We start from the raw sequence: 14,157 nt of genomic DNA, 5'->3' as shown, positions 1-14,157 counted from the left end.
AAGAAGCATTTCAAACTTGAACTATGTGACATGGCTTGACTCAATCAGTTCAATCTCTATTTCTCCTTCTTCCACCAGTCACTCAGGCAGACCAGCTTGTTTTTTTATTTATTTATTTTTTAACTTTGACCATTCCGCTGGTTCTTTTTTGCGTTTATCGCATTTTCTCTGGTCAAGTATGACCGACAGAAACAGGTTGAATGGGGGTACAGATGGGGGGAAAGACACTCTGAGAAAGTTACGGCTTTGTCCGGGAGTCGAACTTGCTACCTCAGATCCGTGACGAGCACGGTTGTCCCCGACGCCGAAATAGCGTTCGAGGTACGCGGTGAGCTACTGGAGCTCCCCTGACCAGCTTGTTTTATGTAGCGGTGTCTACTTATAGTGCCTATAATATTTTTCCCATTGGGTGCCAGACAGGGCCAAACCCTGCCAATGCAAATCAACTGCTCCAGTGGAGTTGCTCAGTGGCCAATGGTGTCAACTGTGGTTGTACTGGGCAGCTCCCAGGTGTGAATGGAACTGTGTGAATGTGAAGCAGGGCGTTCCTGAAAAAGAGCATCTGTGCTTGGCGAACCTACCCTGGGTAAATAAATGTAAAAAAAAAAAGAAGAAAAAAAGAAAAAAGTAAAAAAAAAAATTAGATTAACTGCGTCAATTATATTATCGCGCGACACGCAGCACGTTAACGCCGTTAACGGCCCAGCTCTAATAAAAATATATTATATTTTATATATATAATATATAAAAAGTGAACAGGAGGTCTATTTGTATTAAAAACAATAGATTGTTTTTCATTTAAATGTCTGGAAGAGCTCAAAAATAAAAACATCAATTGATATTTCCGTAGCCTTTTTTTAGTTGATCTAAATGTGACTGATTGTGTTAAATGGGCACATAATATCGCCTCATATCGATCGCAGGCACCTGAATCGAATCGTATCGTATCGTGGCAGACTTTGTGATATCGGCAAATATCGTATCGTTGTCCAAATAATCGATATCGTATCGTGATGAAACTGGTGATTCCCACCCCTAATCAATATTCATAGTAGCATTGTGCAGATTTAGGTATTCAGATTTTCTTTCATGTTATTATTGCATTATACAAATACACACACAGTACACTGTAAATCATGATGGTATTATTAAGTGCTCATATCCGTACTCTGTATCAGCAAGTACCGAAAGGTAAGCACTTGTACTTGGTATCGGGTCATTCTACGTGTCGTCATGCTAGAGAGACGGAGAAGAAACGTGGGGAAACAAAAGATCCCAGGCATGTATTTGAATGCATTGTCTGTGTCGAATGTGGGCGTGTCCAATGACGTGGTCTACAGGTGACGGACGAGAAGCTGAAGAAGACGTGGACGGTGGTGGACGCCCAGACGAACCGGAAGGACGACGTGAAGAAAGAGACCGTCTACTGTCTGGACGACGACAACGAGACGGAGGTTCAGCTGGAGGACACCATCCAGGGTGAGGGGGATGTCCTTCTGCACCACACACACCTACACACACACCTACACACACATACACACACACACACATACACACACACACACACCTACACACACACACCTACACACACACCTACACACACACACCTACACACACACATACACACACACACCTACACACACACACACACCTACACACACCTACACACACACACCTACACACACACATACACACACACACATACACACACCTACACACACACACCTACACACACACATACACACACACACATACACACACACACACACACACACCTACACACACACATACACACAGACACACACACACACACACACACCTACACACACACACACACACACACACACACACATACACATACACATACACATACACACACACACACACACACACACACACACACACATAGACACACGTTAGGCTTGGCCAAAATATCGGATCACAATGTTCTTCTTAAATTTTATGGTATAATGGTATATGATCATATTTAGTTTTCCAGTACAAATGACAATGTGATATAACATTTGTATGTCTTTATCTTGTAATACATCATGGTGCTATTTCATTAACAAATATTTTATACTGCTGCAAGGAATAGTTTTTGATTAACTTGAAAATGTATATTTCTTTTACAATATGTGTATATCATAGACGGCAATATAGTAAATGTCCGTAGCATGACGGTGTACCTTCATATTCATTATACCGGTGTTTCTCAACCTAGTGTTGTGTAGACCCCCACATTGATACACATGAGGCTGCAAACAGTTGGTCTCAGGGACCCCCGTCTGGGAAGATATTTGTTGTTAAATCCATAAATGCCTATATTGCCATGAGTGGAGAAATGCTACTCTCTTTTATTGAGATAACTTCTAGTGAATTAAATAGTGAAATTCAACTATTCAGTTTTCCTGTAAACTTCCTCAAGGACCCCACGCTGAGAACCACCTCCCATTCCCCACAGACACACAGGGTCTCCCAGGCTGCTGGTTTGCTTGTGGTCTTCATGGTTGGGTGGTTCTACAGTTGTCAGGGTGTTGACTACAGTCACTACAGTGAGCCCATGAGGTTTCACAGGTGTGTGTGTGTGTGTGTGTGTGTGTGTATGTGTGTGTGTGTGTGTGTGTGTGTGTGTGTGTGTGTGTGTGTGTGTGTGTGTGTGTGTGTGTGTGTGTGTGTGTTAGGGATGGGTACCGAATTCGGTACTTTTGAGGTACCGAACCGAAACACGTCGGTACTACCGAGTATCGATTCAAGTGAGATACCGATTTTTTTTTAATTATTATTATTTATTTTTTATTATTTTTTTTTAAATTTTTTTTTACCTTTTTTTTGTGTCAACGTTCACACGCACAATATATCCTTACCTAGGATTTGACTTGATTCAACAACAAAGCAGTCGGAGCAATGGCAAGCCGAAAACTGTCGAAATTGTAGTTATTTGAAGTTTGGATTTTTTTTTTACGACTGAGGTAGGTAAATAAAATGTCTTGAGACTAAAGTACCGAAAAAAGGTACCGTTGGGTACCGGTATCGATTCACCGGTACCGGTACCGTATCGGTTCAAATGTGAAAGGTACCCATCCCTAGTGTGTGTGTGTGTGTCTGTGTGTCTGTCTTGTCCGTGTGATTGTCTGTGTGTTGATTGTCTGTGTCTATCTGTGTGTGTGTGTGTCTGTATCTGTGTCTTGTCTGTCTGTGTGTGAGTGTTGATAGATAGAAATCAAGCAGGTGAAATTACAGCAGTGTCAGAATGCAGCTCTTATCTCCTCTGCTTCCTCAGGCTTCTGTTATGAAGCAGCTCTTATCTCCTCTGCTTCCGTTATGAACCAGCTCTTATCTTCTCTGCTTCCTCAGGCTTCCGTTATGGCAGCGACATTGTTCCCTTCTCTAAGGTCGACCAGGACCAGATGAAATACAAGCATGATGGGAAATGCTTTGATGTACTGGGCTTTGCCAAACAGAGTCAGGTAATGGGCTTGATAGATGGTCAGCCATTTCATAAACCTCATACAGAAATAGTACAGCAATACTAATAATTTTTTTTTTTTAAATGACATAAAAGGTTTATCTATAGTAGTAGTAGTAGTAGTAGTAGTAGTAGTAGTAGTAGTAGTAGTAGTAGTAGTTTATTCAGTCATCATCTCACACAATACAATATACACAATCATTTAACAATATTTGATTTTACAGTGACTGAAAAGGTACAGACTGAAGCATAATGACGGGGTTCTTTCTAGACTCCTCAAAAAACTCCCACAAACAATGGCGTAGTCGGAAAAATGGTCTTGGTGTTGTTTTTATTTCCCAGCCTTCAAGGTGCAGAGGTGACATTTCATAACAAGTGACATAAACTAAATAAATAACTAAACTATACTACCTCTGCAATCTATCAGATGCGTTCCACAATAACGGCATCTGATAGACAAAACACCTACTGGGTGGCGCTTCCCTAGTTACCCATTTTGCAACCGTTATCTGGTGAAGCACCACCACAGAGACAAACAGACTAACAATACACATATGGCACTTCCCTCAGTCACCTACAGTGTAACTGGTGCAGGGCAAGAACCCAGAACTCCTCCCCCTCCACAGGTGCCACGCATAATTATTATTATTATTTTTTTGGTCCACTTTTTCTCCCATTTTCTATATTTTCTCCCATCCCAATTTCGTATCATCCAATTCAACCCTCCCCTGTCACGAACGCTGTTTCTTGCCTCCCACAAGCCGGCTGCAATGTGGACTAAGTCATACATAGCACAAGTCCCCTCCGGTACTTGAGGTAACAGCAGTCGCATCTTTTCACCTGCGCAGCTCGATCTCTCAGTGGCGAGGAGTAACGCGTGGGAGCCTCACGCTGCCCCCGACACTTCCTGATTCTACTGCGCAAGCGCACCAACCGACCTGTAGGAGTCGCTGTCCACAACGCCCGATCCCCACCCATCAGTTTCCCACCCCCTAATACGGCCAATATGTATTAGTATGAACGACCAGCTAAACTGAAAGCAAAGCAATGTGGAGCGCTGGGCTCGAACAGGCGAGCCCAACGTCTCCGCATTCGTGGCGAGCGCCTTTCCCACTACGCCACGTAGCCGCCCTAGTGCCACACATAATTAATTAACAAGACTAAACAGGTGCTACACATCAATTGAATTACAGTTTCCTATACACACATTATCTAAAAACAACCTCCAACACCAAATACCCTCACAACCCAATAAATAAATACATATACACAACACAATAAATAAATAAATATATGTATGAATGGATATATGAATGTATGTATAAATGCATGTATGCTTAGATTAATGGATATGTATGCATGTTTGATTATGTATGAATGTATATGATGAGTGAATGTTGTGTGTATGTGTGCGTGCGTGCTGCCCCGGCGTCAGTGACAGACCCACTCTGTCACAATGCCTGTCCTATATTCTTAACAAAATTAAGACTCCCAACAGTATTCTAAAAGAAAATAGCACAAAAAAAAACAGTATTACCTGTGGCCTGTGGCACTCACCCCCATCGTCGCAAAATGCTTTGAGAGACTGGTCATGAAACACATAAAAGCCTCCATACCGCCATCATTAGACCACAACCAGTTTGCCTACAGGAAGAACAGGTCAACAGAGGATGCTATTGCCATTGTGTTGCACACTCTGCTGGAACATCTAGAGCACAGGCACACATATGGTAGACTCCTTTTTGTTGACTTCAGTTCAGCTTTCAACACCATTCTACCCAACAAGCTTCACAGTAAACTGCACAAACTCGGACTGAACACCACACTATGCAACTGGATCTTGGACTTTCTCACAAATCGCACACAACATGTCAGGATTGGCAAGCACACATCCCCCACCCTGCCCATTAGCACCGGGGCCCCTCAGGGGTGTGTACTCAGCCCACTTCTCTACACACTTTTCACACACGACTGTTGTTCCTCCTCTCCATCTAACCTCATAGTAAAATTTGCAGACGACACAACAGTGCTTGGCCTCATCAGAGGGAATGATGAGACCTCATACAGGAGGGAGGTTGAGCAACTAGTGGAGTGGTGCGATGGTCATAACCTTGCTCTCAACCCCACGAAGACCAAGGAGATGATCATCGATTTCCGCAGGACTGGTGACCTCAGCCACTCTCCACTCCTCATCGGGAATGAGGAGGTGGAGAGGGTTTCAAAATTTAAGTTTCTGGGCGTGACAATGTCTGATGACCTGTCCTGGGGGGTCAGCATTGCCTCTGCTGTGGGCAAAGCACAGCAGCGCCTTTTCTATCTTAGGAAGCTTAAATGGGCTAAACTCCCACAGGGACTGATGGCCAACTTCTACCACTGCGCAGTAGAGAGTGTGCTCACGTACGGACTACTGGTGTGGTTTACTGGCTGCACCAGGGCAGAGAAGGAGGCCCTCCACAGAGTGGTCAAGGCTGCGAGGAGGATCACTGGAGCTAGCCTCCCAGATATCTCCACAGTCTTTACCTCCCGCTGCCTACGGCGTATAAATAACATCTTACTAGACCAGTACCACCCAGCAAACCATCTCTTTCAACTGCTGCCCTCTGGTCGAAGGTACAGATCCATCCAGTCCGGAACCAGCAGACTGACCAACAGCCTCTACCCACGGGCTGTCAGGCTGCTCAACGACGAACATCAACTTGCCCCCCCCCGCATCCCACCCCCGGTGACATAACTCCCACTCCCACATTACAACAATAACTGTGAACCGGACTTGCATTGCTGCACTATACAATACTTCATCCTTTGCAAGTCAACGCCCCCCCCCCCCTCCTTCCATCAACTCACTGGACTGAAATATTTATATTTATTAATTTATTTGCACAAGCACTAAATGCACTTGGGACAATGATGGTATGTTATATATTGGGACATTGGGACACTGATACTTTATTACTTTATTACTATATTACTATTATTATTGACATTATTATTTTGCACATGTTATATCTTATGTTGTATGCCAGTGGTGATGTTCCTAACAAATTTCGTTGTACCAACAATGACAAATAAAGATCTATTCTATCTATTCGTCTAAATAAATATATGTATGAATGGATATATGAATGTATGTATAAATGCATGTATGCTTAGATTAATGGATATGTATGCATGTTTGATTATGTATGAATGTATATGATGAGTGAATGTTGTGTGTATGTGTGCGTGCGTGCTGCCCCGGCGTCAGTGACAGACCCACTCTGTCACAATGCCTGTCCTATATTCTTAACAAAATTAAGACTCCCAACAGTATTCTAAAAGAAAATAGCACAAAAAAAAACAGTATTACCGTATTCACCTTTGTAGTTTTCAAAAATAGCTTTACAAACTATTTTCTTAAAAATCAAAAGCGAATTACTCATTCTTAACTGTATATCAGCATTGTTCCACAAGTTAACCCCAATAATAGAAATACACCTCCTTTTAATCCCTTTCTTAGCTTTTTGAACAGTAAATTTACAAATATCTCTCAAATCATATTTTCTTTCATGTATTGAAAAAAACCTTTGCACCCCGTCTGGGAGTAACTTTGCTTTAGCTCTGTACATTATTTACATAGTTTTATAATAAACCAAATCATTAAATTTCATAATATGAGACTTTATAAACAATGGATTTGTTTGTTCATAGTAACCAGCCTTGAAAAGGTTCCGAATGGCCTGCTTTTATAGTAAGACTATTGGATTTTCTGTCTTTTTAAATGTCGACCCCCATACTTCCACACAGTAAGATATGTAAGGAAGTATAAGTGAGCAGTAAATTATGTGCAAGGTAGTTTAATATATCCTTACATTTATACAATATTGCTACTGACATGTTGTTTCCATGTTAATTTCTGGTCAATAACTACCCCTAGAAATTTTATCTCAGAAACTCTTTCTATTTTTACATCATATATTTTTAACTCTATCCCCCTCTATTTCTTTTCGATGACCAAAAACCATAAATTTAGTTTTCTTAACACTTTCAGTGACCACGACGTGATATGACATTTTATCAGCCCCCCCCCTGAATGCCCACGACGCTAATTATCGTTTTATTTTTTTATTAGCGATCTGAATTCATATTTCATCAACCGAGTCTCCCGTTGGTACACCAGCCCCATCAGCAGCTCAGAATGGAAAAAAGCGCCCCCTATCGTCTATCCCTGAAAACTGCACGTCAGTCGCTTAGACTGACCTGGGATCAGTGATATGTAGAGGCGGGGCTAGCTGGCTCCGTGAGCAGGCAAGCCGTCTGCTCAACATGGAAGTGATCGCGGGACGGGAATCAGCCTGTAATATATATTCACAGTAGCCAATCGATAGTAGACAGTAGTGATCGATTTTTGGAATGGCGATCAGGAATTGGAATGATCTTTTTGGAGAACATCTGATCTGAGGTAAGGAATCTATTTGACCAGTTTTGGGATAATCAGAGTTGTATTCGCTGAGATATCAATGTGTCCCCCATGTGTGTGTGTGTGTGATGTTGAGGAAATGAGGTAATCGATTTTCAGCTCGCGGCCCCAGCGCGCATACGTACACATATACTATCGATAATCTAGCGTTTATTTGAAAACGATTCATAAATAGGCCAAAAAATTACAACGTTTTTGTGTATTCTAGAATATTCCAGTACAGGGCGTTTATCATGGAATCTTTTTATTTTCCTTGAAAACGAGGGCTTTTCAAAATGCTATAAAACGAAAATGAACCGATAAAAAAACAATCCGCTTCGACAATGTTGACTGGAAAACGAGTCATTGATAAGCAACGGGCAGATTAGACACATAGCCATAATTTAAAACATAGATTAGGCATTATTAACGCTAACATTGAAGTGGATGGTGGGCATTCAAGCACTAAATCGTGCGCCCCCTGCTGGCACTGAAAGTGTTAATATTGAGAGACAATTTATTAACATCAAACCAAGTTTTGAGAATTTCAAGCTCTCTTTCAATATCAAACAAAAGTTCAGCAACATTGCACATATCATTAATATGAAGTATAACACGTTTTGGACCTATCACAGATCCCTGGGGTACTCCACAGGTGACCTTCCTAAATCCTGACACCGTGTCATTAATTTGCACACATTGCTGTCTGTTTTCCAAGTAGCTCTTCAGCCAAGAGTTAGCTATACCTTGTATCCCATACTTCCTAATATGCTGTGATCTATTGTATCAAAAGCCTTCTGTAGGTCAATATAAATACCAATAGAACACTTGTCATTTTCAACTGCTTTAGTTATTTCTTCTACCATCTCCATCACTGCATTATGTAATAGTTCTATTTTCCCTAAACCCATACTGGTGTTCACTCAATATTTAATATTTGCCAATGAAAAGATCCAGTTGTTTCACAAATAATTTCTCTAATATTTTTGAAAATTGAGGAAGTAGAGAAACTGGTCTATAATTGTCCATTTGATGTTTATCTCCATTTTTAAATATTGGTATTACCTTTGCTGATTTCATATTATTAGGAAAAACACCTCTTTGAAAAGACAGATTGCATATGTAACGGTTGTGACAACGTCACCTAAAACTTCGATGCCCCGAGTGGGAGTCGAACCCCGGTCTCCCACGTTGCAGGCAACAACACAGACCGCTATACCAAGAGGTGAATTCACTTCTAAGTGCTGGGTCTATGCGTCTTTTGAGGATGTGAGAGTGAGTTTAACCCATAGCACCGCTACTCACCCCAGCCCTTCTTGACTGCGCTTCACGATACCATCCGTTACACATAGGTCAAAGGTTTTACAATAGACTCAATCATTTTTTTTTCTTTTTCTTATCTTTTCCCCCCTCCATTTTCCTCCGATTTTCTCCCATCCCAATGTTAGTCGTATGCCAATTCCCAATCCCTTCCTGGTCGCTGCGCACTTACCCCCCACAGTCAGATCATTTGGGAGAGTGGAGGCTACCACGTGCTTCCTCCGACACACGTCCAGCCAATCACCGCTTCTTTTCACCTGGCAGCACGGATTCTCATTGAGAGGGCGTAGCGTGTGGGAGGATCACACTATCCCCCTCGGGTCCTATCCGCGCTTAGCAGGCGCCCCGACCGAACTGTAGGAGTCGCTGTTTACAACGACCCGGACCCACCCCGCCAGCTTCTCCCACCCTCTAATACAGCCAATTGTATTAGTGTGAACGGCCAGCCAAGCTGGTGACAACCCCGGAGCTGAACAGGCGAATCCAGCTCACAGCTCCGGGGTTGGTGACGAACGCAATCTCCGCTCGGCCACCTAACCGCCCACAACTCAATTACTTTTTTAATAATTACCATGTCAATGGAGTTTATATCAGTTGATGTTATGTTTTTGAATTTACTTACAATTTAAATTATATCAATTTCATTTACCCCACAATGAACATAGAACTGATATTACCATTAACAGTTTGAGTGCCAGCTATTAACATGATAAAGCATGGTTGAATGCCACCACCCACTTCAATGATAGCGTTGTGATCGCATAATCTCTGTCTTAAATTATGTGTCTAATCTGCCCGTCGTTTATCAAGGACTTGTTTGCAGTCAACATTGTCGACGGATTGTTTTTTAATCGGTTCATTTTCGTTTTATAGCATTTTGAAAAGCCCTGGTTTTTCAGGAAAATATATAGATTCCGTGATAAAGGGCATTTACTGGAATATTCGAGCATACACAAAAACGTTGAAATTTTTCGGCCTATTTATGAATCGTTTTCAAATAAACGCTAGATTATCGATAGTATATGTGTACTTATGCACGCTATAGAGGCGGGCTGAAAAATCGATTCTCTCATTTCCTCATCAGCGATCACAGCCACACACACACACGCATAGGGCAAACGCTGAGATATAGGTGAAAACAGCTCTGATTATCCTAAGACTGGTAAAATAAATTCCTTACCTGAGATCAGATGTTATCCAAAAAGATTATTCCAATTCCAAATATCGATCACGCTTATTGATTACAGTGTTGGGTACTGTAAATACATAATCCACGCGTTTTCCGGGCCGGCGAGCACAATCGATCCTTCAGTTGGCCTTGACGGAAAAGTAAAATGAGGAAACTGGCCACCCCCCCTGCATCAGTGTAAAGTAATAGGGTGCAGTACCACAGGGAGAGACGATAGGGGGCGGTATCTTCCCAATTGAGCTCAGAGAGACTCTGCAGCACAAACCCGAGGCTCGATTGATGAAATATGAATTCAAATCGCCAATAAATAAAAAAAACGCCAAACAAATGCTATATAGCGTCGGGGGCACTCAACGGTCGGCATGAACTAACGACAAAACGCGTCCGTGGCACTCAATGTGTTAATCAGATTATTAAACATATCTTTTTTATCCTCAGGCACAACAATTTTGCTGGCCAAAGTAGTTCTAACACCCACAAAGTAGTCATTGAAATTTTCAACGATGCTTTTTACATTGTCCACTTTAGCATCAGAGCTATTTAGAAAAGAACTTGGAAATTCAGATTTATAACCTCTATTCCGAATAATATGATTGATTATTTTCCAGGTCCTTTGTATATTATTTGCACTGTCCTCTAATATTTTATTGTAGTATTCCTTCTTCTGTACTCTCATAAGGGAAGTCAGTTTATTCTTATACAGCTTATATTTTTCTTCGCTTTTACTGGTTCTCAGTTGTAAATATTTCTTGTAAAGTAAGTACTAAGTTTTTCTTTTTGCACGCCCTTTGCATAGCTTTAGTCATCCATGGCTTTCCTTTATATTTATCCTTCACCCAGCTCTTTCTAATAGGACAGTGTTTGTTGTATAGCTCTGTGAATGTCAACAAAAATGCATCATATGCCTGATTTGGATCGTCAACATACACCTCATCCCAGTTGTAGTTTGTAAGGTCCATCTTTAAGGCCTCCATTCTTTCTGGTGTCCTAATTCTTACAAATTTACAAGAAGGTTCACTTACATCAACTGAACATTTTACCTTTAAATTATGTAATATCACAAAAATAGGAAGATGATCACTGATATCACTTAAAAACAAACCACTTGTTGCTTGGCCATGAACATTCGTAAAGATGTTATCAATAAGTGTGGCACTATCTTTAGTTATCCTACTGGGTTTGTTTATAAGGGGCCAGATACCAAAACTAAACATTGCATTACAGAAGTCTGTCGTTAGTTTATGTTCATTACATTTTAAGAGATCAATATTAAAGTCACCACAAACAAAAAAAGATTTTTGATCACATACCTTCTCAAAAATATCACCTATGGTATTCATAAATTGATCAATGCAAGAACCAGGCGTTCTATATATGCAACTCAAAAATATACTCTTAACTTTAGCAGAGTGAATTTCAATTGTCAAACTCTCCATGCTATCATTAACAATTGTAGTATCAATGACTCTACATTGAAAATCATTCTGTACATAAAATGCAACACCACCACCCCTTTTGTTTATCCGGTTTACACAGAAATGATCATAACCTTCTAACATAAAATCAGCATCCTTTTCATTTGTTAGCCACGTCTCACTTATTGCAATGACTTGAAATGTATGGTTTAATGAGTTTAAGTAGTCTTTAATTTGGACAAAGTTTGTATATAGGCTTCTGCTATTGAAGTGTATGATTGAAAAACCCTCCAAATTAATATTATTGAACAGATTCTCAGAATAATATTCAGAATTTGATCTGTAATCATTATAGCACCTTTAACATTCTCTAGGGACACTATTAGCAGTTAGCTTGCATACTATTGTAAGAAAACGGAAGGATAAATGTTGAAATTTCTTCACAATTTGGGAAGAGTCGTTTGGAGATTATTATTATTTTTCTTTTTAGCTGCGAGTACAACTGTTCCCGTTGCGTTTGTAATTACTGTGTCATATTTTGATCTCTTGCAGGTACCGAGGCACCGCTTCATGGGAAACCAGGTGCTCAAGGTGTTTGCTCTGAGGGACGATGAGGTGAGAAATGGCTGTTGGTGACTTTTTATTCGGAATTAGCTGTTCACCGATGTCTCTCTTGTCGATTCGGAGTCCTGGGCCCTCATTTATCAATATTGCGTAGAAAGTGTTCTATTTTTTCTCCTACACACATCATTTTAAATGTCTCTAAGCACAGTATTTATCTAACATGCGTACCCAGGTCGTACACCTCACATGCAAGTACTCCGTGTTGATAAATACCAATTGTTCTTACCGTCTTCGCTCGTGCACGATTCTAAGTATTTGCACACAGAACTGCCCATAATTAACCATATATGTGACCAGACATGAAGATTAGGGTCATGTTGAGCAGTCTTAATTAATTTTGTTTACATTATATGAAAATACAGGTTCTTACCTTCAAAATAAGCCATCACTTGTACAAATCTGGTGGATACATTTAAATCTATGTCTTATTAATAAAGATGATAACACAATAAACCGTTTTGAGCTACAGAGCTTCAAAGGGGCTGTTGGCTGTTCTCTTAAGAGATGCATGCAGAACTACAAATACCCACTGGCCTTTGCCACCTAACCGCTCCCCCACCTAACACCTTTTCCAGGTGAGAGGCATTCACTGGTAGAGGGTAGATGCGCGAAAGTTACCATAGCTAAGCATATGTACACTGTCTCTATGTGTTCGGGAGACTCGGGTGCATAAAAACCTGATTATGATCATGTCTCTACCACAACCACAGCCCGAGCTGTGAGTGAATTACGCGATGGGGAGCATTATGGCAGGATACTTATTTTACGAAAAAGATTGAGGCGTGAGTGGAAGTGGCAATTTTTCAAAGTAAAATACCCGGAAATAAAATACATTTCCTTTTAACACTTTGACTGCCCAAGTTTAATTCCTTATTAGTCCCTTGAATGCCCAGCACCACTTCAATGTTAGCGTTAATATCGCCTAATCTATGTTTTAAATTATGGCTATGTGTCTAATCTGCCCGTCGCTTATCAAAGACTCATTTTCCAGTCAACATTGTCGTAGCAGATTGTTTTTTTATCGGTTCATTTCCGTTTTCTACCATTCTGAAAAGCACTCTGTTTCACGGAAAAAAGAAGAGATTCCCTGATAATCGCCTTTTCCTGGAATATTCTAGAACGTTGTCATTTTTCGGCCTATTTATGAATCGTTTTCAAATAAACGCTAGATTATCGATAGTATATGTGTACGCATGCACGCTCTTGCGGCGAGCCGAAAATCGAGTCTCCTATTTCCTGACGGCGCGTACAGTCAAACAGCGATATCACATAATCACATAAAAGCTTATATATCCGTGAAAACGGGTCTGATTATCCTTAGACTGGTAACATAGATTCCTTACCTGAGATCAGATGGTATCCAAATGGATTATTCCAATTCCTGATCGCCATTCGAAAAAAATCGCTCCTTTTAGTGATCCATCGTGTATACTGTAAAACACATATTCCCCGCTGCTCCGATAGTCCAGCATGAAGCTGGTAGATGCCGGTTGCATGAGTGAGAAGTAAAATGTGGAGTGCAGGTTTTTTTTTCTTATTCATTTTCATTGAGTTCAATCCAAAAGGGTGAATTACCATCTGGGAGATGATAGGGGGCGCTTTTTTCACATCTGAGCGCCTGAGGTAGCTGAATTTCCAACGGTAGACACGGTTGATGAAATATGATTTCAGATCGCAAAAAAGAAAAAGAGAACAAACGAATATT

The 14,157-nt window shown here is 40.8% G+C and overlaps 1 protein-coding gene across 2 annotated transcripts in view; it reads left to right on the top strand.

The window, feature by feature from the left end:
• LOC311228917 (X-ray repair cross-complementing protein 5-like) overlaps positions 1-14,157 on the top strand; it is a 68,744-nt gene that overhangs the window by 16,024 nt on the left and 38,563 nt on the right. Inside the window, exons 8-10 of one of the 2 annotated variants that reach the window (XM_084314877.1) lie at positions 1,341-1,479; positions 3,358-3,470; positions 12,381-12,443. In XM_084314877.1, coding sequence (XP_084171003.1) covers positions 1,341-1,479; positions 3,358-3,470; positions 12,381-12,443 — 315 coding nt within the window. The remainder of the gene's footprint in view (positions 1-1,340; positions 1,480-3,357; positions 3,471-12,380; positions 12,444-14,157) is intronic. The other variant, XM_084314878.1, reaches the window with a different exon arrangement.

The sequence above is a fragment of the Notolepis coatsorum genome, assembly GCF_963971535.1.
Source record: "Notolepis coatsorum genome assembly, chromosome: 5".
Taxonomy (NCBI): domain Eukaryota; kingdom Metazoa; phylum Chordata; class Actinopteri; order Aulopiformes; family Paralepididae; genus Notolepis; species Notolepis coatsorum.
The sequence above is the reverse complement of the archived record's forward strand: the minus strand, read 5'-3'. Positions and strand labels throughout refer to the sequence as shown.